Source organism: Aphelocoma coerulescens, assembly GCF_041296385.1.
Source record: "Aphelocoma coerulescens isolate FSJ_1873_10779 chromosome Z unlocalized genomic scaffold, UR_Acoe_1.0 ChrZ, whole genome shotgun sequence".
Taxonomy (NCBI): domain Eukaryota; kingdom Metazoa; phylum Chordata; class Aves; order Passeriformes; family Corvidae; genus Aphelocoma; species Aphelocoma coerulescens.
This window is the reverse complement of record NW_027184085.1, coordinates 23,270,302-23,289,985: the sequence shown is the minus strand read 5'-3', so window position 1 is coordinate 23,289,985 and position 19,684 is coordinate 23,270,302. Positions and strand designations below refer to the sequence as shown.

Genomic DNA, 19,684 nt, shown 5'->3' with positions numbered 1-19,684 from the left:
ATGCCTAGGGCTGACAGCAACGCCTGAGCTAGCAATAGCGCTATTCCATTTGATTTATAGAATAATGGGGTGACAAATGATGACAAAAATAAACTTTTACTGCACTGAACTGCTCCTTTATTTATGAAATTTGGCCAAGTAGTGAAATCTTTTATCTGCAAGTTGTAACATGGAGTGGAAACGAGCGATTATGGTGTGGTAATAGTAATCCAGTGATGGAGGCCGAGTCAGTCGGAAATGGATTGAGGTAAAATAACTACTGCACCATGATAAATGTGAACAGCGCTTTGCTGACAGATGATCTAACAGGTGTTCATAACAACTATATAAGAGGATTTATTTATGACTAGCCACAGCCGCAGCACCGTAAATCAACTCCAGCAGCTGCACACCACTGAAACCAAGTCCCTGATGGAGAAACAGTGCAAGAACCCAAAGAACACAATTCACTCCAGAATCTTAATCATCAAATAACATGGTTTTTTGAGCAATTACACTATAGTGCAGAAATCAGAATGGCTTTCAATTACACGAAGCTGAGCCACCAACTAACTTTGCCCAAATTCAGGTACTGGCAGAGGCCCACACATACATATAAAGCAGAACAGTTACTTTTGGACTCAGTATCAAAGAGGTGCCTTTTTTGTTTTCTGATAAAAGTAACCACTTTGGTGCTGTTCTAGCATAGTGCTGACACAGACACAGTAAGGGCAAGAGGAAACCTCCTAGATGTGTCAAATCCAAATGGCTGTAGGGCTACACTCCAAACCATATCAATGAAATTATCTGATCACCAAAATCAACCCCAAATCCCACCAAAACACTGCTGTCTCATAGAAAAGGGTATGAGCTTTTTAATCCCAAATGATCCTGCTGCTTTGCTTTAGGGGATACATCTGCAAACACATATAAAGACAGCTGAGAGAGGAACTATTGGTACCAAGTGGAATGAGTTCCTGTTTTTTTGACAGTATTGAAAAAAAAGTCTAAAGAAAAAACTGGTGTTTCTTTCTTCTACCTTCTTCACAACTGACATTTCAGAATCATACCATTCACTTCTCAAACAGGTTTCAGTTAAGTGCTGGCACCTTGTGCACTGCCAGTGCATGCAGAGAGCAATTAGGTGCCTAAAAGTCCTCACACAAATATAAAAAATTGGGTAAAACCAAAATGAAAATTATAGGAGATAATAGATTCTACAGGATCAAATTATTTCATGTGGTAAACACCATCTGCAAAGAGTGCCCCACTGCAGCAAGGTACCCTGTTACATACAAGCAATCCCTAGACACTGTTTAGGAGATCAGAGGGTCTGCAGTGATCCGGGGCAGAGGCAGCTGTCCCTTGTGGACCTGCAGCTGGGGTCTGTCAGGGTCTTCAAGAGTGGAAGGTGTCACAACAGGGAGGCCTCAGACAGGCATAGGCTTCTCAGCCTAGAAATCCCCCCAGCAGATGTGTTACAGAAAGAAAAGAGCTGCTGCTGCCTCTCTGAAGGGTCCTGCCTTCCCTGCACCTCCCTTGCCTACTCTGTTCCAGATGCTGGGCTTAGGGTGTTGCTGTGAGCCTGAGCTGGTGGGTATCCCAAGGTCCAAGGCATGGCTGAAGCTCTGCAGGGTGGCTGGAAGTGCCAGCGTGCTGCCTCACCCTCCTACCATTTGCCATGGCTGGCAGCTAAACCATGATCTGCTAGTCATGGCTACTATAAGAGAAGGCCTTTCACCACCTTCCCACCACATGACCAGAGTTCACCAGTGTTTCCACAGGATGGGAGGGTGTCCAGGACCCAAGTGTGCCAACAGCTCTTGCTCTTTCCTGAACAAGGTGTGACTTGTCAGCTGGTTTTGCAAGGCTGAGTCTAAATCCTTCCCTTCAAGGAGAAAAAACAGGGCTGGGCTAAGCCAGAGAGGTGTATGAAGGTGTGGATGGCAACTCACAACACATATGCTCCATGAGATGGTGCTGAGGGCAGAGTCATCTTCCCTCTTCTCTGAAAGCCCTGACTGGGAAGGCGGAAGAGGCAAGTCACCAGGAGCAGGATGAGAGCAGGCTGAGACCTGGAAAGGACTGGAAAAGCTGTGGTGGAAGCCAGCAAAACTCACTTTTGCTCTCCATCCTATACATGCATGATGGAAAGAAGGAGTTTAGAATAATACTATTTGCAAAGATCATAAAATCATAGAATGTTTTGTGTTGGAAGGGACCTTAAAGACCATGTAGTTTCAACTCCCCTGCTAACGGGCAGGGATGTCACTCACTAGACTAGGCTGCTCAGGGCCCCATCCAATCTGGCCATGAACACTTCCAGGGATGGGGCATCCACAGCCTCTCTGGGCAATATGAATCTTGCCTCTGTGGCCATATAAATATATACGCACCAGAATGTACACAACAATTTAAGTGGATCAGGATTTGCAGTGCTGCAATCACAGCAGGGCTCAGAGCTTCCAGTCATTGAAGGATAGTTCACCTTGCACCCTCTGAGGCAAAACCAGTTACTGTGGGACTGGAAATGCACTGGTATTCACAATCTCTTTCTTTTCCAAACAGATTCACTGGACTGTGCTACATAAAAGCACAACTATACCAGCTATGATGAAGACAGCAGAATTATTACTTTTATCACAAAAGGTCATGCACAGAGGCTTCTATCAGCAATCAAAGCACATGTGCAAACATAGCAAAGCATGGCTTCTGCACCACAAAACACTTAATATAACATGTAGGTGTTAAACAACTGCACACTTTATGTTAAAACAAACAAAAACAAGTGGAAGGGGAGAAAAATACACTGTCAGAAAAAGAAGGGAACAGAGCCGAATCCTCATATGCTTGTTACAGATACACACCAAAAGTCAGATGAGGGCTTGGGATTTAACTTACCTGTATATTGGTTACCAGAATCCATGTTAGGGCATTTAAGTGGCTAAGTTAAAATTAATTCAAGCATGTAAGATACTGTATGCAAACCTAGGCAGTTCAGTAATTGAATATTTAAAAAAAAAAATTGATACTACTTATGGAAATGGACCATTGCAAAGCAAAGTGTACAAAAGGATTTCATCCTATCACCAAATATCAGTAATTAGCCCAAAGGCTTAGATGAAGAGAATTTAGAGACCTTGGGTTTTTGTATCCTATCCAATATATATCTGTATATTTCTTTACTAAAGTACATTTGCAGCTTTGTCCCACTTTTAGTAAACATCATACTATCTTGTAACAATGGATGACCAGAACTTAAGTACATGTTGTATTTAAAAAACAGGGGAAATAAAAGTAAATGCCTTCTCCCAATTGAAATATATTGCTTTGGAAATGTTGCAAAATGTCACCTTGTTCCTGAGTTAGTAGAAAAGATCATCAGGAAAGCTCAATTTATCTTTTCCATGTAATTCATTATTTCTTATACTGTATCATGTCCCTGTTCTAAAAACACTTCCATTATTTCCACTATCCTTCCACGTATTATTCTATTTATATCTTCCATTATTTTGTCCCTAGCTTCAGACCCATTTTTATTTTTCTTTAGAAATTAATTATTAGAATTAAAGAAGGGTATGAAGGGAAAAAATACATTATCCTTGTATACAACATCATAAAATGTCAAAGGAAAATAAGCAGAAAAATTATGCTATTTTTACTGTCATGCACCAAGCCTATGTTTATATTCTGCCATCAACAGTAACAAAACAATTTTTCCTTGCACCCTATTCTTTCAAAACAGTTTATTTTGGGGTAACTGAATTTGAAAGTTTAGTTATCAAAAAGAAAAAAGTAAAGAAACCCATCACTCTTCACTAAGGGGAATATGTGTGTTTCTGTAGAAACAACCAGGCAGCAAAGCAAAGATAAACTACCAATCTCTCACTATGGAAACTTTCTTATCTGTTTGTCCTTGTTCTTGCTGCATAATTCTTCAATTCAGAGTTGCCAGCACTAGCCTTGTAGCTTGTACTAGACTGCAATAATTTTGTATCCTTTTTGAGGTTCAATACATTCAGCATGATTAAAGTTAACAAAATTTTACCCCAATTTCCTCTTTATGGTAATGTATATGAGCTGGTAGTTGTTATTGTTCTTCCTATGTTTCTGAATGTTCTGTTGGATTCAAAACCTTGCTAATTTAAGTAAATAACCCTCACTGTCCACTCCTTAAACTAGACCTTGATGAAATTGCTAACCATCTTAGCAAAACCCACCTCACCAGCCCTGCAGTACTATGCTTTAGCCTTGCTCCTGTGCCCCAAGCTGTGCACGCAGGTATGTTCCAAGGGTGCCCAGGCCTGGATACTTGCTGAAGCCAGGTGGCTCTTAGTGTGCAGCTCCTGACTGAATAGCCTGCCCACAGAGGTAGGAGCTGCTGCTACATGGTACAAGCAAATCCCTCCAAAGTGAATTTTAGATTGCAATTTAGACTACGCATCAACCTTAAATATGCCTCTACAAATGATGAAAAGTATGGAAGAAGTGAGTAAAAATGATACACAGCAAACCTAAGAAACTATTGTTAACTACTGCTACTGGTTGAATTATGACAGAGTGCAACTTCCACTCTTAATGTAAGACAAGGTACCCATGTTTTTGTTTAGATTCCTCAACAGCTGAGTTTTAGTACATGCAGAAATACATTGCTATTTAAATATCTATCCTTAAATAAACTTTATCTTCAAATTACCATCAGGGAAGGCAGCATAAACTTTCAAATCACAGTATCATGCTGGCCTGACAGAGTCACAAGAGGTATGCTGCTTACCAGGGACTAAGATCCATGATGCTGCCAGGAGGGTACCCCAACTTGTCAAGAGCATGGACTACAACCTGCTTTTACTTTCTCATGTGGGTACAAATGATGCCACAAGCCAAAAAATAAGCAGTGTGAAGAGCTGTCCCTGAAGAATACCCATGAGCAGCTGGAAAGCCTGGGGGTAGGAGTCAGAAACCAAGGCAGCAAAGAGAACCTTGTGGCTGGGGTCTGCTACAGCTGCCTGACCAAGATGAGGTTTGTGACCACCTGAGGAACCTGAATGTACCCATCTGATGTCATCTAGAGGCACATGGACAAGTTCTAGGAGGGAGCCCATGGGAATCTTACGAGGTTCAACAAGGCCAAGTGCAAGGTGCTGCACCTGGGTCAGAGCAACCCTGGTATCAGCCCAGGCTGGGGGATGGACAGATCAGAGCAGCCCTGCCCAGAAGGACTTGGGGGTGCTGGTGGGTAAGAGGCTGGACATGACCCAGCCATGGGCACTCACAGCCCAGAGAGCCAAACGTGTCCTGGGTTGCATCCAAAGCAGCGCGGCCAGCAGGGCCAGGGAGGGGATTCTGCCCCTCTGCCCTGCTCTGCTGAGACCCCACCTGCAGTGCTGCATCCAGCTCTGGGGTCCCAGCACAGGAAGGACATGGAGATGTTGGAGCGAGTCCAGAGGAGGCCAACAAGAGGATCAGGGGGCTGGAGCAGAGGAGAAAGGCTGAGAGAATTGGGATTGTTCAGTCTGGAAAAGAGAAGGCAAGAGTATTACCAATGACATGTAGTGACAGGACAAGGGAGAATGGGTTTAAATTGAAAGAGAGTAAGTTTATGTCGGATATTAGGAAGGAAATCTTTACTGTGAGGGTGGTGAGACATAGCTTGCCCAGCATACATGTGGATGTCCCATCCCAGCAAGTGTTCAAAGCCATGTTCAAAAGGGCTCTGAACAAGCTGGTCTAGTGAAATGCGTCTTGCTCCATGACAGGTGGGTTGCAACTAGAGATCTTCAGGGTACCCTTCCAACCCAAACTACTCTATGATCAGCCAAAGACCTGTACCAAGATGTTTTGAACCATCAGAGTGCTGAAAAATGCAAATTACTACCAGAAACTCCCCAGCTATTCTTATTACCGAAGTTTCTGGACTCCAGGATTTCTACAACAATTCATTTTTTCATCAGTTTGAACAGCTTTTACATCACAGTTGAAAACTAATTCAATAGCAAACTTCTTGCAGGATTAGGACTTCAGAAAATAATGTGAATGTTGATTAAGAACATGTACATTTCTGTTGAGGGCATAAGATTCTTGTTTCTTATTCTGAGAAGTACTGATATATTTTGGGTGCTAGCAAACTCTAGAACTACATTTCCCACAGAGGAGCAAGATAAATGCCTTAAAAACTTAACCTCTCTTTAGAATTTGCCAATTAGCTCTGCTTCACATTGGAACCTCCTTTTAGTTCTACTAAATTTTACTAGAAACTTTTAGAAGAATTTAGTGTGAAGTAATGCAACATTTTTGAGGAAGCAACATTTTGTATCATCCTAAACTAGAACAGCACTAGTCAGCATCTAAAGACCTTGCAAGGGTCCTGGTGACAGAGGAAGGCTACATCTATTCAAGTATCTTCTCTGTAGCAGAGCCAGGAGATACTAGAACAAAAACATTTTGGAAGTGAGGAGAACTGATAAGAAATGGAAATGCCCAGCATCTTCTGTCCTGCCATGTAAGCAGAATGTGAAGGGAAGGTCAAAATCACTGACCTGTACCAAGAAAACTGGGTACACCAACTGGTGCAAGGTTGTTCATCTTCTCAGGCCTAGTTCAGTTGATATGGCTATGAATTTCTCTTTGCCTCACGCCCTGATTTATACGAAGTTGGAAGACGTTTAAATCTAGTTTAAAAAAGCAAATTTTAAATAAAGACCTGAACTATTCATAACAGCTAGATGACAGTATTTCTCACAGTAGTCTAATAACCAGTATTTCATTTAATACTCATTTGAACAATTCAATCAGTATTTTATGAGTAGGCCGGTTTGAAGATAGGCAGTTGCTGGTATTAACAAAAATGTAATCGTATAGCAGACAATTATCATAGGAGCACAAACACTGGCTACTTTCACAAGAACAGTTTGTTGATGCATAAGTAGTGTCCACTTCATTTGTTAACCAGGTATATACAATACTGGCATGTCTATTATCAATTTTCTACCTAAATAAGAAAAGAGGGAGCCTCTGTTCATAGGCACTACTTTATTAGCATCTTAACAAAATAATTGAGAAAATGACAGTAGGTAGGAACAATGTTCTCAATAGATGAGTTCAGGTTTACAGGCATTTCTAGAAAACAGACACCATTTTGCTGTACTTATGGTGTTTTTACACTTTCACCACAAATTCTCTCTGAACCACATACTTGTTGTGTATGTTGCTGGAACCCACCTACCATTTGAAGTCAGTTTTCAAGCAGTGTGATTTCCCTTGAACTTTATTACCTAGTATTTGTCCACTATAATGGGGGGGGGGGACACTGATGGGGAAGGAAGGTAGTGGGGGAAGGGAAGAGATAGGGAAGGACTAGGGTAGAACAAATGGGAAATACATTTAAAAGTGCAGATAACTGACAGTAAAATATATGTTCTTTGGTTAGCAAGCAGAAAAAAAGGAAAGGACTTGCATACATGATAGATACGCACTAGCATTCTAAAGCAGAAGACAAGAATGTCAAGAGTGTATTCTTTCCCCTCTGCCAGATGGAAGGGCTATTATTATAAATGAAAGGCAGCAGTAGTGGATGCCAGGCACTTTTGTTGTGTGCCAGATTCTGAAGTCCAGATGTAAGCAGGTTACCCCTGGGACAGGACAGGCTTCAGCTCCCGCAGCAGAACAGAACCAATCACAGTTTTCTCAGTGTTTATGATGAGATGTGCTGTAGAGCTCTCCTTCAGCTCCACTGTGACTAGCATCAGTGACCCACTGTGCACAGTCTTAGCTGCAAACCTGGAGAGAAAGGGAAAAATAAAAAAGTAAAGAGAAAAATCACTGAGGATCTTAAGGTCAAAGACTGCTAGCGTTTCTTTCTGCAAGAGTTAAATGAGCTCAAATATAATAAAATACTTCTAAATTCATTAATGCATTTCAGGGGATAAACCATAAAACCTCCCATAAATTCTTCAAACATAATTTGTGCAGCATTGTGTAAATATTTTTGCATTTTAGAAGGACAAAGAAGTATCATGAAAAATTTTGTATTTAGTAGCACAAACTAAATTTTATTTAAATAATTTTTTAATCTAAATACTGATTTTTCAGTTCATCTACCGTATTCATGCACACTGACAACCTGACGACAGCTGCGTAGAATTTTCCAAGGATTTCCATTATTTGGTGCCCCAAAGACAATACAACTATGTTAAATGCAGTAGAACACATAAAAAAAGCCAAACTTCTTGTACTTTCTGAAATGTGTCTCCTGCAATCTCAGAAATTAATTCAAACTAAAACTAGTCAAATTTATAAACATACAAAACAATCAGTTTGAAATGACAGTAACAGGAAGACATTGGGTTACTCTATTGGTGAATTTATCTCCAGAATCATAAAAATGTTGCCAGTATTTTAAAGCATTTTATAATTATAAAAAATCCTACAAAGGAAATAAAAAACTATCAACCAATCAGGTAGACAAAAGTTAGGACTAATGCACCATTACTAAATTCCAAGACATGAAAAACCCACTAATTACATGGAATTAAAAGCAAAACTAGCCTTTTAAGCACCACAATTGACTGAAAAGCCATTTTAGGCACAATGAACTTCTGTCAATCCTGTTAATTCATTCTGTGTGCAGAGCCAGGCCCAAGAGACAGGAAGCAAGAGGATGGCAACAGCGTCCATCTTTCCATCCTCCACAAGGAGCACAACATGCTTCCCCCCCCCCCCGTTGGTTACTTCTCAACAACAAAGTTGCTGCACATGGGCTTTTGAAAACACTAACAAGTGTGGAGCAGGTCTGTGACCCCGTCTGACCCCACTTTGCAGGGCCAATCTCCTCTCCTCTTTCTGAATGACACGTGTCTGAATCAGAGCCATCTGCCTCAATTTGCGCAACATCTTCAGTCACAATAGGACCCAGTTAGCCCTGACAACAGCTCACAATACAGAAAAATCAAACTGCTGCGCTGACAGCACGCTGTGGGCTATTCAAGAGCAAACCAACTGGTCAGTGTCTCCTGTCTGACAATCAGCATGGGCCTTGCAAAGCGCCTACCCAAGCCCTTGGGGATCTGTTTAATTACCATCAACATAAAGGAGGGAGTTTATCAGGAGATACTCAAAAAACTTCACTCCAGACTTAATTAAAATATTAGCCACTTAAGCAGGAAGCAAGTTCTCTTTAAACAAGAAGTAATTTCTGTCTTTTTTTTCTTTTTAAACAAAGCATATCAAAATCTCATAACACATTATACTAATTAAGGAAACATGGGGCACTTTTCTAATGTCATCCATCACAGGTCAATCTATTTCTTTTGTCTGGATTACAGATACATTCAAAGACCTCTCTTTTTAATAGAAGGTTATAAAACGATATTACTAGTACAAAAATTAACTACTTAGCTAGTTATATCAATAATTTCATCTATTTATGCTGCAATGTAGAAGATGACTATTTCTCTTGTTGACTTCGACAAGGGGATAATTATAGAAACAATAGTCTTATTAGTCACTTTATTTACTTAACAGTTGTGTCTTGGGACAACACAGAAGCAGATTATCTCTGAGTATGCACATAAATAGGTTGCTAGTTGGCACTCCTGCTGTGCTTCATAGCCCCGAGGCTTGATTTTACCCTCTTTTATCAAAAGCTGAAAGTGATACAAAGTCAGCATTCTGGGAAAGCCAAGGTGGTCCAAAGCACCAGAGATGAGTTTTGTGCTGATATTTTTACATGTGAGTTTGCAAAATCACTTAGGGGATCAATAGCACTTTTCCATACCCCTGAACAAACCACATAAAATCAATAAAACGTGAGTTTGCATGTGGTTTGCAAGATGCAAAGGGCCTGATACTCAGATAATTTTACACAAAGTGTTAATACACATAACTAGCAACAGCTAATCAGCTTCTATCAATGGTCACAGATATAAGATCTGGAATTGCTAGGTGAAGGAAGAATTGGACCAAAACAGGAAGACTTATTTCACCATTAAAAAAGCATTATAGAAGAGAACCACACAGTGGGTTTACAGCTGCTTTTGAACTTTGGGTTTACAGCTGCTTTTGAACACTGGAGACCAAAATCTGTTCCTTAGAATAGGGAATATAATGTAGTTTCTAAGGGGAGTGACAAATACACTTGTATAATCTGTAAAACTAAATACAGTTACAACAGGATGAAGCAGCAGGCACTGCTGTTTTACAGCAGTAAAACTGATAGGTCAGTTATTTAGGTGTTTCAAATATACTGTCATTGAAGGATTTGGTTAATAGCTGTTTTTTCAACTAAATATACACTACTGCATTTATATGCTAACTCTTACCACAAACCCTTGTGGATTTTCTAAAACATGTGTTGCGCTCAACTAAATACCTAGAAAAGCCTAGAAAACCACTGGAAAAATCTCTCAGCAGCAAAAAATTAATCACTAATAACGTGTTCACTCTTAGTGAGAAACTTTGATTTTCCCCATGAGGTCAGTAATAATTTTTCACTTTTTCTGAAAGTTGATACTTAAAACCTTAACAGTTAGAATATGAATTAAAACCAAACAAAAATCCCCAAACTAACCTAAACCAAAAAAGATGGTAAACCAACAAGAAATCATTGACTTTAATAAGTCTTGAAAAATGCACTGTGGTACATTTAAATCTAGGATGTAAATTGATTGATTGCAGGTCTAAAAGAAAGAATTTGTCCTGTGGACAACTCTTAACATAAGACACTATATTATGAGCATGGTTCTGTTACAACAAAGGATGCATCAGTAAATATAAAAAAACCAAAACCCCAAAAAAACTCCCCAAAACAAAGCAAATGAGAATACATCCAGAAAACCAAGTATTCCCCAGTAGTTTCAAGATGGCTGTTTCTGCTATGATGGAGTATTTAATTCTGTGATAATATTGATTCTAAACCAGATTTTACATCATTAAAATATTCAGGAACATTTACAGCTGTTAATATTTTTCCCATTTAATAAAATCGAGACAGATTAGAAACAAAACAATGTGAGAAATATTTGCATATTCTGAATGTTAACAATTCTTTTTTTTTAGAAAGAATGTTAAATATTCTAAGCATATGTGACATGCAAAAAAAGAGAGAAGGAGTTCATACATTATTTTTACAAAAATAGAGTACCTGTCAGTGGGTAAGGAAATACACATTAAGAATAAAATTCAATATCAATAAAGTACTGTATATTTTTAGAAAGACTTGGTCTTTCAAGAGTTAAAAATCAAGTACATAGTCTTGGTCACTTCCCATGAAAATAAAATTTGTTCATGGTAACCATACAGAAAAATTTGGTATATAGTTGACATAAAGAGAAAACACAGATGCTACAGTGTGACAGCATTTGCCAAACACTGACTTTGCAATGATGACTAGCCTAAATACAGACTGGCAGTAATTTTCTCTTTTTTTGTAGACAGAATACAGCTACAGTATAAGGAGATGCATTTTTATGAGGAAAGGTTATGAAAATTTCATGGCAGTGAATATACAGAAGCAGACTAACTCACTTAAAATCTGCTCTTTAAAATTCAACATTTGAGAAAGTAAATTTACACCTGAACACTCACTATTGGGATATTAACAGCAGAGCAGGGTTTGTAACGCATAATTCAACAGCATTAAAACACACTCTCTCCTGTCCGGTGCTTTTCTTCCTCTTTGACTTTTCTATTCAAGCTAAATTCTCTTCTTTTTCTCTTCTACTGCTTACCACAAACAGTGACAATGGCCCATGGAGGCTAAAACTTTTTTTTTCTCTCTGCTCTTTCTTTAAATCTTGTACATGAAGCCTTCAATTACTGCCTGCTGAAGCAGACAGAATCCTATTAGTAAGGAAGACAATCAGAAGATGCAATGCCCTGCCCTAGCCGTAGAAAAATAATTAGTCCAAAGCTGACAAATGTGTAATCAAGTTATGCAATGAATATATTCAAAGGAGAAAAAAAAAAATTACTGCTGCGAATTAGTCCTCCATTTGTAAATATAAGAATGAGTAACTACAAAGGACCTTCCAGCACGTCAACCGGACAACAAAGATACTTACACTTACAGTTTCAGTACTCTGAATCTTCCTCTTACTCCGCTATGTACAGATTTGACTTTATAATTAAGATTTCATCTAAAAATTGGTTGAATTACTGATTTATTTGTACTCATTCTCTGAGTAAGCCTTAGAACACGAAAATGAAGTATTTGGTATTTGTTCTGACCTGGGGATAGAGGAAGCCTACTAATAAAACTGTAAGCACAAATATATCCACAAAATGCAGGATCTTAATCTGGTGATTTTGACATTGATTACTACTAATAAAATTTGATTAATATTTAGCTTAAAAATCATATTATGATAATTTGACTTTCTTTTTTCCAGTCTGTTAAATGCAATTTTAACACTATCTTTGAATAAATTGTTCAAAATACCTAATTCATTACAATAATGTAACTATTTTCCAACATTATCTATTTTTTCAGGGGTAGAAAATAATAAAATTGTAAAATAATTTGCAATCAAATGTACATATTTTTGCCATGTTTAGCTGTATTGATAAAATAGATTTTGAGTCTGTCCTCAGTTTCCAGTAAGCAGCTGCACTGTACCTCTAAAAAAAATGCAGAAGTGTGAGTCATCTGAACTTACTGTCCAATACATAGCAGTACTCCACATGTTCAAAAAGATGCTGCATGAACTTTTTATCATCTTCCAAATTTATCATTAGCTTAAAAATATCAGCATTTTTAATGTAGGTATTTATATCTCCTCTCTAAAATTCCAGTGAGATAAAAGCTTGAATCAAAATATTTGGTCCTCCCACCTAGAAAATTCTAATTGTAATACTCAATCTATTTTGTTTTCTCATATACTTTATTTTTTTTTAATAGAATTTGGCATTTAATATAATATATGCTTGAGAATTATACTCAGTCCATTTTTAAAACAGGCTATAAATTTTAATTTGCAGGAAAATTATTTAATTCCAAGAAAGTAGATTACCTTATAGAAAGATATTAAAATATTAAACATGCTCAGAGATCTTTATAATCAAAGATATTCTTCTGCTCAGTTAGTTCTTTAAGTGTTAAGCATTTTCTGTTTAAATAACTGGCTCAAAAGGTTCCTGTTTGTTTTTCAAAGAAAATGCTGCACATATTTATCACTTTACAGCATTCAGATACAAAAGCAGTGCTGTCCTCTAGTGGACAACAAATAAGCCAGGCTAGAACAATCTATTTTGATGAACCGCATACGTAAAATGACTCACTCATATACTTTTAATGTTAAGATCAAATTTAATTTCTTAAAGTTATTTTAATATTTTGCAATTTGCACCTAAGCTCTTAAAATACAAAAATATAACTACAGTGTTAAGGGCATTAAAATGATTCTGTATGAAGGCATTCTCTTGATGAAGTATTTTGTACCAGTTAATCAAAATCTTCATATGATGGTAATACATGAAATATACAGGGCTCTTTTGTTAGCAGAGAGAAAATTTCCAGGTTTTGGAACATTAGGATTTGATTAAGAATTTGATTATTATTTGATTAAGGAATAATTACAATAGGAAGAGTAATATGAGGAACTACGGAATGAGTACTTTCATATTTATAAAATTCAGCTTTCCTCTATTAATAAAAATATTAACCTAAGAATAATTACTAACCAGAAAGTCTTCTAGTCCTGCCTGTTAAAAGAAATATAAATGGTTAGCCTAGTTGGGATTTTTTTTTTTTTTAAGGAAACAAAATCAAAACCCCCAAAACAGAATGCGAGAATTACTTCCATCATATATAAGAAAACTTAAAGAGTTTACAACTTCTGGCTAAAATGAAGGCTGAAATAACTGTGGACATGGATATACTATTCTGTTTAAAATTCTGTCTCCTGCAGGTAAAGACTATCAGAGAAGCTGTTCTGCCTAGGGTATTTAGCTCTCTAATTAATTCCTACTTGAGAAATTAGGAAGCAAAATCAAAGCTGCATGACTATTACAAGTTTATTTACTCAGCTACCCACTGAAGCTTTCTAGAAGAGTAGAAAAAGAAGACTGAGCCCCACAGCTAAGGAACCACAGAAGCAAAACAGTCTAGGTAACTGCATCAAAAGAGCTACTTTGCAGGAGCAGAGGTGGATTTCACTTCTTGGAGCTCTCTCCAACAGGCTAACTGCTTAGTAAAAAAACCTTAGAAAAGGTGTGTTTGCACACAGAGCAGGAACAGCCTTAAAATGGTCTTTGTGGATTTATAGACCTGTTTATCAGCTACTGAGAACATATTTTTGGATTCAAGTGAATAACTATAAAGAATTTATGTTTCTCAGAAATTTATACACGGTGTTTATCCTCAATAGATAGGTATTTTCCTTTACAGCAGACATGCTGAAAGCAGATGCAGTTGTTAGTTACGTTAAGCTGATCACTAACTTCCTACCTGAGAATTCTCCAAATGTAGTGCAAATTGGAAGACGACATACACAGAAAAATTTTCCAGGTGGATCCCTTTAGGTGGAGTTTGGTTCAATACAAATGTACCTACACACATGCACAATTGCATACCTTTTCTCCCCACATTAAGTGTTGCTGGATTAAAAAGATACAGGGAGGATAACTGATTACTAAGCACAACATTCTCTGATAATCAAAATTGTCTGTAAACAAAACCCTCTTTCCTTTGAGAATCAGTCTGCCAATATACTATAAATGGGACATGACAGGTTGCAAAATGATAAAAAGGGGTGAATACAACCAGACTGTCAGGCTGATGCATGGGGTGAGAAATAAAGGCTAGTGAAACACAGGTCCTTGGATTTCTGTATTTTAAGCATTTTATGCAAGTTTCTCTATTTGGTCTTGTTGTTTTCATACTATTCAGAATATGAATTCTCACCCACTGCAGTGTGTTTACTGTCATAATACATGATTTACACAGTATGTTTCTGATTTTGCTAAAGGATAGCAATACAAGCCTCCACAAGACAGGTGGACGGTATTTTACATCTTGTTCAGTAATAGCTTATTCACGAAATCAGATAGTTAAGGGTACACTAAGCAATGGCATACTACATACAGCAAGCTCTGAACAAACTACCATATCTAAGTTGTTCAGTGAAGTGTCCTTAAAAATGTAGGTCTCAGAAGCTGCACAGTCACTGCACGCACTGCTGTGCTTGAGCTTGTTAGACCTGCCCCAGCAATGAGCAAAAGTGCTGTTTCATGCTTCTTGTTTAAAACTTAGCTTGCTTGCTGCTAATTTAGGTGTCTATTACAACAACACACTAAGATGAGATGAGAATCCTCCCTCTACAAGTCCTGGTGATGTCTAGAAAAAAGAGATGACTATCAGTATCACTGCTTTCATGACTGTAATGGAGAGGATGTTAAAATCACCATCTAAAAATGTGAAATGGCTATTCTGAAGCACTTTAGAGCTTCATTGTCAAGAGATTTAATTTTCTCCAAAACCTCAGATTGTCCCATACTGGGTTGTTGAATGACAGAATTGACCATGTTAAATCTGAGGACTGAAATTAAAGCTGTTGTGTGTCTCAGAGTGCAGGTCAGTGGTTACAGCCATCCTGATGAACTGTAGAATGGAGACGTGCATATGACACCATGCTCGCTTTCTAATCCTGCTACTTCCTGTTTGCAATTGTGGATTCCTTCCAGAATACAACAGCAGCAACAGACTAGTGCAATGGACTATTAAATAAGTTGAAGTTGACTAAACTTCATTCTTCATAACCACCCTGCTGGCCTCAGAGTTTAATCTCACTGACTGATTGGGCAATGCATAGGTAGTCTTTAAGAATGAAAAAAGTGGAAAAGATGATCTATCTTGCATCAATTTTAGAGCCACAGTCATTGAGGGAAATAATATTCTGCAGTACAATGCATCCCATTTAAGAAATGCTTTGGGAAGTAGAAGGTAGAGAGGTAGGTAGTTAAGACAGCCTGATTCTCCATCCCATTACACATTATACTATGACGTCAATGGAAGCACACAAGTATAAAACAAAATGAGAGTGAAGAAGTAAATCCAGTTTATGGTCACAGCTCTGAACAGATTTTTCTGCTGTATGTTACTTGCCAACACTTTTAAAGCTTTGCACCATATTTTCTTGGTAGCAGGAAAGAACACTTCCTATGTGCATTTCCATAACTTTTTTTCCTAAGCCAATTTAGCCTGAAACACCTCTCCTTCATGCATAGGGTCTTCCGTAATAGTAGACGATATTTTGACATTTTCTAGAGGATTATAAGAGCATTCAAGTCTTTAAAGATTAAAGTCTGCAACCAGCCTTTTCATTCTATCACCATCTGTTATCTTTTGCTATATTCAAAGTGAAGCATATGATTACTACCTATCCTTATAGGAGCTGAAAATGAATAAAGGAGAAAGAGACCTGAGGAACTTTTAGAATATTCATCTGAGAAGAATAAGCAACACATCTTGAAAGTAACACTAGCACGAAAGGCTGGGTAAATAAGGCTTGTGTCAGTTAAATAGAATATGACTGAAAATCTTGAACTGAGTGATGCCTTCATCTCATCATATTGAAATAGAACAGCCTGGATTTTGTTGTTGTTGTATCTAAAGCAATGAACGTTATTGTCCAAGTAGAGAACAGGAGCTCAAGTAATGGTCTATAGAAGCATCAACTTTGAGGGAATAAATGTCCTCCATTATGTACCCTCTTATCTTGAAGATGGAAAAATTTCTAGTAGACTTTCCCCACTGACAACAAACAGCAGGCATATTTCAACTGAAAAGTACTGGGTCTCTAAAGGTAGTTATTCAGAGTGATTTCATTCCCTGCAGGAACAAATAGTTTTCTTTCAGTGTCTTTGTCTTCAGATATTCAAATGGTGCCCTTGGATGTGGTCTGAACCAAAAGACAGAAGCTTGGTGCCTTAGCTGACTGTCTCTGAAATCACTTTATCAACACCAAGTAACAGATCTCAAAACATTAGAAGAGCTACGGATATTCCAACAATTACTCTAATCACTCCAGTGAAAAAATATTTTAAGAAAACAAAGGACTCTTTTTTCTGAAGTTTTCATATTTAAGAAGACACATTTCCTATTCAAGAAAATTTCTCTTTTGAAATTTCACATTCTTGCTTCTATTACAAGCCTTTTAAAATTTACATAATGTTTCCACTTAATAGCAAAAGCAAGAGAGATCAACACATAAAATAGTTAAATCCTATTAAGAGCATGCAAAAGCATTGCATGTAGTCTTACAAGGCCCCATAATCTAAGCCCTTGAATAAACTCTGTTGAAGATCAGGTAACTATTCTAAAGGAAGCAAAATAGTATAGCAAATTTATTTTTCAAATATATAAATAGTAACCTACAACTCTGTGCTCTGATATATAGATATAGATATAGATATAGATATAGATATAGATACAGATATAGATGGGCTGTTGAGTTCAAAATTTTTGCAGCTATCACTTCAAATAAAACAGGTCAGAAATGAGAGTTTAAAGTAGAATTAACTACGTCACCTGGCATTTTTTACTACTGTCATTTAACAATTATTACATTGTAACTAAGTATACAAATTTAGTAGCCACATGGTAAAGAGAGAAAAGAAATGCATGTAAGAAAGTGTTGCTATATTGTGATATGCTCAGATATATAGCTAATGTAGTTGACATGTTTTCACTTATTTCATTTTTCTTTGGTGACTATATGCTACTCTGTTGATACTTATTTCAAGTATTTACTTTCAAATCTTCAGTATATTTGCTCTAAGTGTTTTTATTTGGTGCAAAAATAAAATCCTAATAGGGTTATTAATTTAAGGACCAGTAATTGGGTTCCACCAGCATGACAACATCTTCAGCATGAATGTGAATATGTTTAGACTGAAAGAAACCATGAAACACACCTGTTCATGTCCATTAGATACTCTTGCACTTGTATTAAACTGTACAATTTCATTTTGAATGAGTATATTGCATTACCAGGCAATACAAATTTTTTGGCATTAGCCATCATTAAGCAGTAATACTCAAATTGGGGATGACCAACTAATAAGTTAATATAATTTATGCTGCACAGTGCAGAATGCCAGTTAAACAACAGTACTCCTTTTGCTGTGTAAAAAGGTATGTACTAGGCTCTTCCAAGAAGTCAGCCGAAGCAGTCCTCACAGAACAGCACGATGAGCTAAAAGTTCTTGGATGTAATTTTTTTCTCCAGTATCACTTGCAATAAAACAAGACAAATGGCAATCCGATAAAAAAACTCAGAAAATTCACTTATAATGTATTTTTATTGAATCTGTAACTGTTTAGAGAAGATAAAAGGTGACTGCTTATTTTATTATCCTGAAATTGCGTGTCACATAAATAAAAGTCACAGTTCTTGCATCCATGAGACTTCTGCCAGAAGAGATTTCATTTTTGTTTCCTCTCATGGCAGAGTTCATTTAATCCAAACATATGTATACTTTAGATACATACATATATATATATATATAAACTATTTCAGGAATTTTTTTCAGCATTTTGAAAGGATTAATTATCTAATATCTATCTCAAATATTAATTCATGTGAATCTAGGATTTACTTTAATGATAAAGCATCACTGTTTAAAAGATGAACAGGTTCATCACGGTATCAACTAGGTAATGTTCCTGCTTCTGTTCTCAGTAAAATCTAGGTGGAATTATGACTACATGATATCTGTGAACTGCAGTTAGTTATGGTGAAGCAAATAAAGGACTATTTTCTAAATGCTTATCAACTGCTGGACATTTCTCATAGGCCACTTAAGTTGTTATATACCATTTTTTTTCTTGATGGATTATTCTATAGTCTATTCCGTAACTATTGTGGCAGACTGAAAACACTGTATTTTAAATCTAAATAATCAAAGAAGATTTCAGGATGCTCTGAATTACTCTGAATACTTCAGCTTGACCCGAACATGCCTTAACCCTGTCTCTGAAGGAGTGTACCCAACAGTAAGCACATCTTCAATTTATTTAGTGTTGGTATAGACTCTTTTGTAGAAAACTTCCTTTAAAAGAAACTGAAAGAGCAAAAGAAAACAGCATCAAATTAGAAACTTATCTACAACCAGGAAACCTGTGGCTGAGCTAGGAACTGGGCTATTATTTTAGCGAGCCTTTTTGAGACTCAGTCAACAAAACAATCCATCCCTATGTGTTAAGTCTCATGTGATAGATAGGGTAAAGATGGAGAGCACCTGTATAGTGCAGACACTTCAGCTGCTCTTGATTGACACTCTCACCTAGTCTTTGAATTGACGTTAAGAACACAGGCTATACAGATCCCTCAGGGATGCAACAAATGAGGACTCTTTCATGGAGGATCAGGTGTCAACAGTGACAATCATTTCAGTGCAATCGCACTAGCTGTGCCATGTTTTTATGGTGAAACAGAATTTTATCATTAACCGTATCAAATACATAGGAAAATCCAGCTGGGTTAATGTTAATGCAATGCAATACACATGCCCAGCAATGCAAAAGAAACTACATCCAACAAAGAGAAATATCAGGTTATTAGTCTTGTGTAGGCTACAGCATTCTCACCATTTCAAACAGCCATCTCAGTCAGCAAAATTTCAAAGAAAAGCACTGTTCTTTTCTTTCAAAGACGATACTTTGCTCTTATTGAATATCAAAATTCAGGTAACTAGAGGTAATTCAGAATTT

General features: G+C 37.3%; 1 protein-coding gene across 1 annotated transcript in view; it reads right to left on the bottom strand.

Annotated features, from left to right (window-relative positions):
- Positions 1-6,993: 6,993 nt before the first annotated feature.
- The window catches only part of AP3B1 (adaptor related protein complex 3 subunit beta 1), a 154,960-nt gene continuing 142,269 nt past the window's right edge, over positions 6,994-19,684 (bottom strand). Inside the window, exon 27 of the mRNA XM_069001009.1 lies at positions 6,994-7,755. Coding sequence (XP_068857110.1) covers positions 7,602-7,755 — 154 coding nt within the window. The 3' untranslated portion in view covers positions 6,994-7,601. The remainder of the gene's footprint in view (positions 7,756-19,684) is intronic.